This window comes from Lipotes vexillifer, unplaced genomic scaffold (genome assembly GCF_000442215.2).
Source record: "Lipotes vexillifer unplaced genomic scaffold, Lipotes_vexillifer_v1.1 scaffold754, whole genome shotgun sequence".
Classification (NCBI taxonomy): Eukaryota; Metazoa; Chordata; class Mammalia; order Artiodactyla; family Lipotidae; genus Lipotes; species Lipotes vexillifer.
This window is the reverse complement of record NW_006777649.1, coordinates 128,237-140,860: the sequence shown is the minus strand read 5'-3', so window position 1 is coordinate 140,860 and position 12,624 is coordinate 128,237. Positions and strand designations below refer to the sequence as shown.

General features: G+C 39.6%; 1 protein-coding gene across 1 annotated transcript in view; it reads right to left on the bottom strand.

Moving 5' to 3' along the window:
- The window catches only part of TCERG1 (transcription elongation regulator 1), a 59,100-nt gene extending 50,352 nt beyond the window's left edge, over positions 1-8,748 (bottom strand). Inside the window, 4 exon segments of the mRNA XM_007451240.1 lie at position 1; positions 3-73; positions 2,516-2,741; positions 8,690-8,748. The exon segment at position 1 is cut by the window's left edge and continues 60 nt beyond it. Of these exon segments, the coding sequence (XP_007451302.1) occupies position 1; positions 3-73; positions 2,516-2,741; positions 8,690-8,748 (357 nt within the window).
- Between the last annotated feature and the right edge of the window lie 3,876 nt (positions 8,749-12,624).

Genomic DNA, 12,624 nt, shown 5'->3' with positions numbered 1-12,624 from the left:
GCATTCCTGGTGGAAACATCATACCCGGTGGAGGAGGCATGGTTCCCATGGGTGGAGGCATGAAAGGTGGTCTCTGTTAATTCACAAGAAGTAATGTCACTTGTGTTTATCTTTTGTCCTTCAAATTATTACTAAATTCTACCCAAAAGTAAAGCACTGTAAGAGAAACTAGTTTTATAGTCAATTCAGATACATTTACCTATGTTATGTAAGAGAAGTTTCTCTGTAATAAAAATGATTACTAAATAGACTAGAAAGAAGTACATCAAAATACTAACAACAGGGCTTCCCTGGTGGCACAGTGGTTGAGAGTCCACCTGCCGATGCAGGGGACACGGGTTTGTGCCCCGGTCCGGGAAGATCCCACATGCCGCGGAGCAGCTGGGCCCGTGAGCCATGGCCGCTGAGCCTGCGCGTCCGGAGCCTGTGCTGCGCAACGGGAGAGGGCACAGCAGTGAGAGGCCCATGTACCGCAAAAAAAAAAAAAAAAAAAAAAACTAACAATAGTCATCTCTGGGTTATAGCATTTATGGGTGAGTTTTGATTTGTTCTTTATACCCTAACTGCCTATTTCATACACTGGGCACTAGATTACTTTCAAAAGAGAAAAACTGATTCTTATTTACAAATACATAGCAATAACTAAAAAGGAAAAACCAGATATACCTAACCCTTTGTTCTCTTTTCCTACAAGAAAAAAAAGAATATTAGCTAGGAAAATATTCATCATTTCCTATTTTTCAGATAATAATAATGTAGTTCACCAAAGATGTTAACATCAGTAAGTTTAAAAGATACAATAAAAAAAATTATCCCTTTTACTTTTCGGGAAAATAAGAATTTAAATGATATATATTATAGTTAAAAAAAAAAACAAAACTCCTGGAACCATTCATTACTGATTCAGCACTATCTCTGATAATTCCTTCAACGACTGCTGACCCAAGCCAAGATCCTGAACCAAACAATTTAACTGTAACTGCTATATGTTACTCACTAAAGCAGAAAAGAGGTCTGCCATTTTGAAAACAGATTTTGAACAGGGATTAAAAGATTTCCTCTATAATCTACAAGTAACATTAGAATTCAATTATCCAAAGCATCTTAACCTGGATAATGGAATTGACATAATGCTAATAATGTGCAACTGTATTTCATTTTCCTAAAAATGTTTTCTTTTCCATACTCCAGTCTTTCTGGATTCAGCTCACTGTCTTTCAAGCATCAGCACACAGGCCCATGTTCTATAAAATATCCACCCCAAATATATCTCATGCACCAGGAGCTGGAAATCACTTGGATTTACTGTAAAATCACACAATCATCCATCAAGACCAAGAAAAGCATCACAACATTAGAAAGTATCCCATTATAACATCTGATATACTTCCATGAGAGGGTTACATTAATCCATTACATTTTATAATATTCTGCAAGAACTTTAACTATTAAAGGCACAAAGAAGAATAAATTCACATATAACAAGTTATACCAGTCAGTAGGTCAAAAAGTTACTTCCTATTCTAACCCTGAAGAAAACATAAAACCATTTAACAATTTGTTTAAGGGGGTGGAGGAAGGGGGGGGCTGCTCATTACTAAGAAGGCAACAAAATTACTAAGCAAAGTATTAAAACCTGGTGTTTCTTCCATAAATATAACCCTATTGAAACAGAGTTAATATCACTTAAACAGTAACTCATTATCTCTTTCTATTTTTAGTAAGTTCATTCTTGATTATCCAAGCTAACAGAAGGGAGATGATACTACTGTATTTGTTTCATTTCAGAATAGTACAGGCTGAATAAACTAAGAAAACATAGAAACATACTCAGTCAAAAAGAATACAATCTCAAAAGTAGATATTTTTGAGAGTTGACACCTTCATAACCTCATTTCAGACAATAATTGGGTCTATTTACACTAAAGAGGGATATACGCCTCAGGTTAAAACACCACAAAAGTTTTTATTTAAAGAAATCCCACAACAATTCTATTTCTAAAATTGTAAGATAACTGTATTTTTTTTCTGGGGAAGGAAAAAAATCCAAATATTGTGCTTACAAAATGTGTTTGTTGTCACTTTCTAGATTCTATACTAGGCATCATTTCTGGGGAGAACTGCTCAGGAATATACATACATATATATTTAAATTTACTTGCAATATGTATCACTGAAAACAAATTTTCCCTACTCTATACATAAGATTTCAAACTTCATTTCCCATAAAGAAGATGGATTACTAAAGACAATTCTCAGAGACGAAGGCAGGTTAGAACTACCCTATTCAATCCTAACTTAACACATACATTTTTCTATCACCATATACATTTCCAGTCTGAATTTCCATACTAATTATTGTTACCAATGCTTTTAGAGCAACACATTAATATAAGGATGTTCTCTTTAGTTCCCATTTTCCTATAAAACCAAGAACACAGGTTTTAAAGGCAAAACTCATATATAATATTGACACTAATGCCAACAAAGAAACAGCTACCTCTATATTCTTTACCTGGAGGTGTGGAGGGCCCATAGGTGGAGGAATCCCTCCTGGAGGAGGCATTGGTGGCATATTAGGATCAAAAGGAGGACGTCCAAATGGGGGCCGAGGTGGTGGAGGAGGGCCTCGCATCATACCAAAAGGTGGAGGAGGTCGCATGAGAGGTGGTGGGCCTCGCATCACTGCATTTGGTGGGGGAGCTGGGCCTCGGAACCTCAAGGCCTGCTGTTGAGCCATCCTGTGTGGGAAAGCCATGAATAAATTTTTCTTTCTCAATGTAACAAAAATGTAGCTACTAATCTCTAATTACATCAAATTTTTTTTTTTTTTTTCTTGCGTTATGCGGGCCTCTCACTGTTGTGGCCTCTCCCATTTGCGGAGCACAGGCTCCGGACGCGCAGGCTCAGTGGCCATGGCTCACGGGCCCAGCCGCTCCGCGGCATGTGGGATCTTCCCGAAACGGGGCACGAACCCGCGTCTCCTGCATCGGCAGGCGGACTCTCAAGCACTGCGCCACCAGGGAAGCCCTAATTACATCAAATTTTAAAAGCCCTTAAGAGCAAGTAGAGTTGGAAAGTCATATTGTACCACTGCAATAGAGTGCATCAGTAAAAATGATCAATGGACACCAAATCTAGGAGGAAATTTAGAGGAGGGAGGTTATTTGGATGGTGTTAAAGTATCTTCCCACATGTTTCTTACAGGTGCAAAGAAGGATGAACAAAACACCTATGCAATAGAGAAACTGACCTAATGTGACTGAGAGGGACACAACATCACCTATTCCAGGCAAGAATGCATAACCTCAATCTAATAAGGAGCTATTCGACAAACACAAAATGAAGAATGTTCTATTAGAAAGGGGGCAGCAGAGAGTATATTCTTCAGAAATGTTGATGTTATACAAAAAAGACAAAGGCAGGCTGTGGAAATGTTCTAGATTAAAGAGGCCAAAGAGACATGAGACAACACAATACCAACTCTAGACAGGATCCTAAACTAGAGAGAAGAAATGCTATAAAGGACATACTGGATTAATAGACAACACAGGAATACAGACAACAGATTAAAGTATTTTATCAACGCAAATTTACATTGATACCTGTGCTGTAGTTAAGTAAGAGAAGATCTCTATCCTTAGAAAATAAATACTCAAGTATTTAGGGTAAAAGGCCATGGGTGCATGTATGTGACAAGTAATAAAGCAGAACAGGTAAAATATTAACACTAAGCGTACTATTTTTGTTTTTGCAACTTTTTGGAAGTTTGAAATTACTTCCAAATACAAGGTTTTCATAGCAGGGGAGGGTAGCAGCTTAAGAGATCATTAGTATTCTCTAAGTAAAGGGAAAGCCCTCTGTACACTGCACCCCACCCTACCCTTCAATCTCTAGCTAAACACCCTATTTTCTCCATGGCATTCAAGCACATAAGCAATATCACATAAGATGGCATTATCTATCTCCTCTCATAATTGCTTTTTAAAAAAAATTATTAACTCTAACAAGTGCTTACTATGTGCCAGGCAGTAATCATAAGCTCTTTTTAAGTTATTTAATCATCACAGCAACCCTGAGATAGATTTTATCAACCTCATTTTACAGATTAAGGTGCACAAAAGTAAAATAACTTGCCCAAGGCCACACAGCTGGTTCGGTGGTAAAGCCAAAATTCAAACACAGGTGAATGGCTCTTAAACGCTATACCATGCTTTCTATCTAAGCCCCTTTTGAGCAAGAATTGTCTGTCCTGTTCACCTTTATATCCCCAGCACATAGTTATGCCTGCCCATAGTAAGGCTCAATAAGTATTTGCTGAATGTACCATTAAACACCTAGGTAATACTGTATCTTACAAATAGGGTATATAGAATCTTAAAAAAATCTTTACTATAATTTGCCAGTCAATTTACTGAGCACCTATCACAGTCTCCCCAGTAGCTATGATAAATCTCTCCATTATACATGAAATTTACATTTCAGTGCTCAAGAGAAGATTAACAATTATATTCCTCATGTACATTTGATGGTAATCATTCTTATACTCTCTCCTCACCAGGCTCTTCCAACTTTCCTACATTTTTCAATCCTGTGCTTAAGACTACCCCTCTTTCAACGGTTTCTAAATTTTCCACATTGTAATTCAATTCTGACACAAAAAATCCTAATAAAGAACCAATTTGCCTTCTAGGAGAGCACTAGGATTGTAAACACATCCAGAACTACTATACCAAATATATTTCACCAAATCTGCAAATGATCCTACACTCAATGTTAGAAAGTATGAGTTTAAAAGTGATTGCAAAAAGAATAATCAGTCTTTTTCAAATTATATGCACTCCCAAAAGACAGATGGTCACTGTTATTGAAGCAATGTCTTAACCTTTAGGGCAGGAAAAAACTTAACCACCAAGAAAAGATATTCCATTTCAGCCTTCAGTTAACAATGTATCTTAATCTAAGATTTTCTGAATCTGCCTCTTCCTTTTCAAAAAATCTATATTATTTCTCTCTTCAGAATTTCACACTTCCTAGTTATAACTTGAAGGTAAGTATTTTAGGTTCTAAAACCATGAAGAGTCAAATCAGGGCTCTGCCTTTTGTTGTCAGGCTGCTCACAAGTTTTCTGAGCGGGGGGGGGGGGGGGGGGGGGGGGGGTGGATAGAAATAAAACCTCTCTCTGTTCAATGAGATAATCCCCATGAAACATTTAGGATAGTACCTGGTACACAGTAAACTATTTTAACTATCATTACTTTCATTCCCCCACAAAACCTAGCATAGTGCTCTACCTGAAAAGCACTTGGTGGCCAATTTGACTAGATGGCTTTCAAAGTCTGCCATGAAAATGGTGGCAAAATTCACATAACTTCCTCTATTGACAGCCTCAAGTTGCCATTTTCTGATATCAGATATGTATAGTACATGTGCTGAGCTCTTTATATACAGTGCTTCATCACAACAACCTCACCAGACCTGCAATGAGGATTAAATGAGATAATAAAGAACTTGCAACAGCACCCAGCACGTTAAGTATTAGCTATTATTGCCGTTGCTGTAACATCAGTATAGTAAGAGTATTAGTAAAATACTAATAATTTAGTAAAATACTAAAATTACTGTTAAACGGTATTAATATTAGTAGTGTTAACTATTACTATAATTATTATTAGCAGGCTCTATATAACCTGGCCCTTGCTGACCTCTCTACAGACTCTAGTCTTTCTGATCAACTACCTGATTACCCTGAAGCCTCTGCAGTTGCTCCCTCTGCCTGGCATGCTTTTCCCCAGATCTTTATATAACTGACTCACTCTTCAGTCTCAGCTCAAAGTTCACCTTAAACTCCTTTCTCACCCTAGTCTCTCCCAGCCCCTCTCTATTTCATTACCCAATTTGAGTTTACAATTATGATAAATGCTATGAAAAAACATCTCACTTATTTGTTTACTTTTGCATTATCTCTACCCACTAGTACATAGTTTCTCCTTATTATAGTGATGCATCCCAGTGTCCAGGATGGTAGTGTTCAATTATTGTTTTAATAATGATGGTGAACCCTGGGTACTTCCTATATACCTGGTACGGTTATAGGAACATTATTTGTACTAAGTCTTTCAATCCTAACAACAACCCAATGAGATAAGTTTGGCACCATTTTTACAGAGGAAACTATGGAGCAGAAAAAGAACTTGTTTATGGTAGTTAGTCAGTGGTAACACCAACATATTCTTATTCCCATTGTACAGCTGAGAAAATTTAGACTGCAAGTACCTTATCATAAGTCATAAAGCATTAATAAGTAAATAAAGGCCTTGGGTAAAGGATGTATACAAATATAACTCTAAATCTTAATGGCCCTCAACCATAAAGGAATAGAAAGGCATTTGGAACTCCAAAGAAATTCTGTCTATTGTAGGTTATTTGCATTCCTACCACTTTCAATCTTTAGGAAAACAGAAGCCTACTTGCATGAATAGAAACCCCAAAAAATTTTTTTACAAGAACAAATGTATTTCCCTAGAAGTACTAAATCCAGATATGCAATCTTCCCAATGGTGAAGACAAGTCTGCAAATACTTTAATATAACAGGAAGAGCAAAACTTTTTTAAATGCTGATATATGGCAGGCAAATTAAAAGGAAGACTAAGTGAGGAGACCTAGGTTTTAATCCAGACCCTGCCAATACCTCGGTGACCCTGTGTTAAGTCTCTTCACACTTGGAGGCTGATTTCCTCATTTGATGTGGTTAGTTTGGAATTTAGATCAATCTTAATTAGCATGGAAGGTCCCTAAGGAAAAAGGTTTTGTCTGGTTCAAGACTCTACTGCCAGCACCTAGGTCAGTGACTCTCACGCTGCACACACTTAATTAATGTGGGTCCACTAAATGGACCATCTCTAAATCTCCTCTATTCATTTACTTACAATATATATACACTGAACACCTTATTCTTCAGGCACTATGATAGTGACACACCATGACATGCGTTCAGAATACAAATACAAAAATTAAGCCCCAATTTCTGCCATCAGAGGCCACAAAAACCACTAATTTCTCTTAAACCATGACAAATGTTAAAATAAAAGTCTACAATATGCTCTGGAAGGAACTTCCAACCCAACAGGCTAAGGTACAAAACAGTTCCAACAGAACACCTAATTTAAAGTCCTATTCAAATCAGTTTTGCAACAATGTCTAGACTACTATTAAAGTCTAAAAGGCTACACATTGTAAAACTGAAGAAAAATACTCTCTAAAATGCAAAGTAATGTTCCCAAATAAACCTGTAAGACTAGTAACCTTCTCTTAAGGTCTGAATCAGGAATGAACCTTTCATCACAAAAACTGAACGACCCTGGCAATGCACTTTGATCACTCATTACTGAAGTGTACACGTGGGGTTTAAAGGATTTGAGATACATCCCTGAAATAAGACTTTATTCCCGCCAAAGTAAGAATTTTTGTGACCATTCAGAATCTAAAAGACATGACTTTTTCTTTTTCCCTGAAAACTTGAGTAACAATACCCGTTTTCCTTATATAATTTCATCTGGTGCTCTAGACAACACTAGAGTCCTCATCACTTATTCTGCGCTTTTTCATTCTCAAAGACAGGGGCACAATTCAGAATGGGAGCTGAACATCTGACATGACATTTTTCCCACCCAGAAACATTTAAAAAAAAAAAAAAAAAAGTATCAAATACACGCAAAGCTCAGTACCTCGTTTTCCTTAAAAACCACTGACTAAAAATTTTTCTGTCCAAGACACTTAATTACAAATTCCAGAGGCAGGGAAAAACCAAGGCAAGAAAGGTCACTGCCATCCTTAGGGCGATGGCGTGAGCAGACAAACAGAAGGAAGAGGAATGGAAGAGTGCACCGAGTCTGGCTGCCTGGGTTCAAGCCACTTCCTGGAGCCACGATTCCACCGAGCCGGTTCTACTTCCCCAACCTCTACGAGGCTCAGTTTCCTCACCTGTAAGATGGGCAAGTCACTTAACTGAAGATGGCTCTTGCACTGGGGCCTGCAAAATAAGAACAGCAACTACTCCAAAGGACGGGTGTGAGGATCACAAGAGACAAGTCTAAGGAGAGGGTCCTCTGGCCCCTAGAAGCACCTAACAAACGGCTGCTGCTATTGTTACTACTCACAAATACGGGGTAAGAAACCAAAGGATAAGAGAAAGGAGGGCCGCACGAAGTTAATGAAAAGCAAGCAACGTGGGGAAGAAGGAACAGGGCAGACGTGGGGACCCCAAAGGGCGGCGGAGGGCGTGGAGAAGGCCGAGCCGGGGAGTTGGCTGCGGCGTGGAAGGCTTCCGGGAGGAAAACTGGGCCCCCGCCGGCGTCGCGCCGGGAGCAAGGCTGAGGCGGCCCGCGCCTGAGGCGGCGCCCCAAAGCGGGAACGCCGGGTCCGGCCCATGGGCCGCAGGCCGCGAAGGGCGCCGGGGCCCCGCGAAAACCGCAGGAAGCGCCCGGAGAACGTGCAGGAGGCCGCGACCCAGCCCCGGCCCGGCTCCCTCATTCAAGCCGCCTCCCCTTCCCCCTTCTCCAATCCCATGCGGTCCTAGCCCCAGCCGCCGCGCGTCTTCGGCCCACCCTCCACCCCGGCCCTCCGCGCGGCGGGCCGAGCCCATGGGACGCCGGAGCGCCAATATGTAAGGTAGAGCAGCGCCCTTACCTGAGCTCCCCCGGGTTGAATCGCTCACCGTCCCCCCCGTCCCCGCCACGCTCCGCCATTACAGAGGGCCGCGTTCTTCCACCCGCCGACTCAGCGTCCCCTATTGGCCGGGCGAATCGTCAATCTCGCGCGAGAGAGGCGGAGATAGCAGAGATCTGTGAAATGACTGGTCAGACTTTCTATCAATCCTCGAGCTGAGGATGGTATCTGCCTTATTATTGGTGAAAGGGCCCGCCGACTTTGAAAGCGGTATGGAGACAGCCAGTTGATTGGTCGCTCGGAGGCTTTATGGTAAACGAGACTTCAGCAACGGGGAACTGCCGGCGCCCTCTCGCGGTAAGTGAAACTAGGTCCTCCCACGTACTCCTCGGCCTGCGGTAGCCACGTGTCTGCCGGCTTCCAGAAAAGTCAGTTGTGGAGCCATATTGGCCTCATACTGGACATATTGGCTCGGGCGGAGACCATTTCCATTGCGTGAGCCAATCGAAAATCGACCTGGGTCGCCGGTAAGCCAATCACAGAGTTGCTGTGGAAATGAGCCATTTCCCAGCTTTTCAGAATCAGGAGTCTTAAGGCACCCCTGGATTATACCCGTGTTATTAAATAATATATTACTACCTACAAGAATACCTCAAATTGTATTAAATAATTAGTCGCAGGCTAAGAAGTGTTGTAAGTTGCTGTATTAAGTTGCGGGAGGCAAGCCTCAGGCAACTTAGTTTAAACCATCTGTCCTTCAATTTCAAAATACACTTGCCTGAAATTAGCATACCCTGGTACCCAGAAGGAATTCTGAATATTCATTTATCTTTTTATTAAAAAAAAAACAAAAAACTTTAGGCACTAGAGTTTCAAAGTCATGATGAAGATGAATTCTACCATTAAGGAACTCAAAATATTAAACTAATAATAGATATATTCTACTCAGACCTAAGCATATATACCAAGCACTGTCCTAATTACTTTCCATGTATTATCTGTTTTAGGCCTCATAAAAAGGCCTTATAAGAGGTGAGTACTATGAATAGCCACAGTTTATAGATGAGACTGAGGCAGAGAGAAGTTAAGTAACTTGGCCAAGTTTACACAGCTAATAAATGGCAGAGCCTGGCCTTAAACCTGAGACAGTATGTCAGCAAAGCCCCATTGCTAAACACCGTGATCCAAGAAAAACTGAAAACATACATGTACACAAAAACTTGTACAAAAATATTCATAGCAGCATTATTCATAATAGCCAAAATGTCCAAGCAATTGGTGAATCGATTTAAAAATATGGCATATTTATACAAAGGAATATTATTCAGCCATAAAAAACAATTAAGTACCGATACATGCTACAACATGGATGAACCTTGAAAACGTTATGCTAGGTGAAAGAAGCCAGACACCAAAGGCTACATATCATATTGAGGCAAGAGATAGGTGGGCCCCCCCGCAGGGTAAACAACTGGAGTTTCTGTCCACAGGGAACAAACTCCAATTGCTAACCCTGGGGGGGCCCATCTACCTCCTGCCTCAATATGATTCCATTTAATGAAGTATCCAGAATAGGCAAATCCGTAGAGATGGAAAGTAGATTTCCAGGATGGGGGGTGGGGAGTGACTGCTAATGGGTATAGGATTTCTTTTTGGATGATAAAAATATTCTAAAATTAGATAGAGGTGATGATTGCACAATTTGGTGAATATACTAAAACCTGTTGAATTGTACACTTTAAAGAGTAAATTTTATTGTATGTGAATTACAGTATTTCAATAAGTACCATGCTATACTGAATGCCAGTTAAATATTCAAAATCAACAAAGTGTGATAAAATGTGATAAAGGCTGAACACAGTTCTGACCATGATCGTTTGGAAAAAGGAAAGTATGGTTAAAATTTCACTAAATACATAACATTTGAACAAACTGGAGCTTGAATGAGAGTGAATGGCTAGATCCCTTTTTCAACATCAGCATGCATCTCCAAGTCCTGGCAAACTATTCCAAAAATAATACTTATATAGATGGCTCAAGACAGACTAATCCCCACTGCTGGAAAACAAAACAGAACAAAAAAACAAAGAAAACCCACCTCAAAATGGATACCTTACAGAAAGATAGTCACTGGCATATTATAAAAGATGACAACAAACTGTCAGTTTGAATGGATGGAAGAATGCGTTGTGGGGCAGACATATATACATATGTAGATGTATCACACATATTAGATATAGATATAGAGATAGATATAATTCGATAAATATAATTAGATAGATATAGATAGATATAAAATCATTTCATTGCTTCACTACTATAGTTTACTCACATAAACATGTCCTTGAAATTCAGGTTATTTTGCACTCAATAGTTATTAAAAACATAATGCAAATATGAGCTGTGTCTTCAGTGAACCATTTTATTAAATCAATGTAAAAAAAGAATTAAAGAAATTCAGTGAATCTTTTAAGAAACCAAATAGACTTCCTGTAGTCAAAGCTTGATAACTCTCAAGATACTACAGATGGGCATAGCTGTACAGAACAGAAAAACAAATACCATCTTTGCCCAATTGGCAGCAACTGAGTTATAGATCCTAACATTTAGTATATCAAAGTGAACTGAAGAGGCAGTGTTGGCTCAAAACTGATTAATATCATCAGGGCTCTAAGTCTTTGTTATGAAGTCACTCTTCAGAAGTGACTCTTGAGAAGTGTTTCCAATGCTGAGTCAGTTTTTTTTTTCTTAATAACTACCATTTTTGAACACTTATCTTAAGCCCATGGTAGGTACTTTCCATACACTATTTTTAATCCCCTGCAAGGCAGGCATACTGTCCCCATTTTACATATGGGGACACTGAGGCACAGGGGTAAGACTCACCCAAGGTTGTATTGATAGAATCTGCTTCTGAGTTCACTCACATGATTGTTGGCATATGTCACTTCCTCGTGGGTTGTTAGACTGAGGACATACCTAATGGGTCTCTTCATGGGGATGATGACAACATGGCAGTTTGCTTCTCCCAGCATGAGCAATCTAAGAAAGAGAGGAAGAGAGAGAGACAGAGAGAGAATACCCAAGATGGAAGCCACAGACATTTTGTAACCTAATAATAGAGTGAAATTCCATCACTTCTGCCCATACTCTATTCATTAAAGCAAGTCAATACATCCAGCCCACACTCAAGGGGAGCGGATTGCACAAGAGCTGAATACCAGGAGGTGGGATCACTGGGGGCCATCTCACCTACCACACTTCCTTTCAGGTCTCAACTTACACAGTTGCTTCCTCCAGGAAGCATTCTTCAGAGAGAAAATCTGACCACTAGCCACGCCCATCTAGGTAATTTCCCCTATCATCTTCTCCTATAGCGCACAAGATGCCTTTGTAAAATTCCAAGCACTTGTTACTACCTATTGTAACATTGAGCATTATGTGTATAATGTGTTTTACATATTTTACCTTATTTCTTTTTCTGTCAACTCACTTTATTGTTTTTAATTTGAAAGTATTTTAAAGTAAATTATAAACATCATGACATTCCATCCCTCAATACATCAGTATTTATCTCTTTTAAAAAATCCCATAGTTTTCTACATATCAAAAATAACATTTTCACTCCTAACAAAATTAGCAGTAATACCAAATCCATATTCAAATTTCCCCAACTGTCCCTAAAATGTCCTTTTCAACTGGTTTGTTCTGATCCAGTCAGGATCCAATTCAGAACCATGCAATGCATCTGGTTGCTATGTCACTTAAGACCCTTTTAACCTAGAACAGTACGTTTTTTCATGACACTGACTTGCTGAAGATCCCAGGCCAGTTCCACCTTTTGGATCTGTCTGATTGATTCCTCTAAACCTTGTATTTTTTTTTTTTTTTTTTGCGGTACGCGGGCCTCTCACTGTTGTGGCCTCTCCTGTTGCGGAGCAAAGGCTCTGGACCTG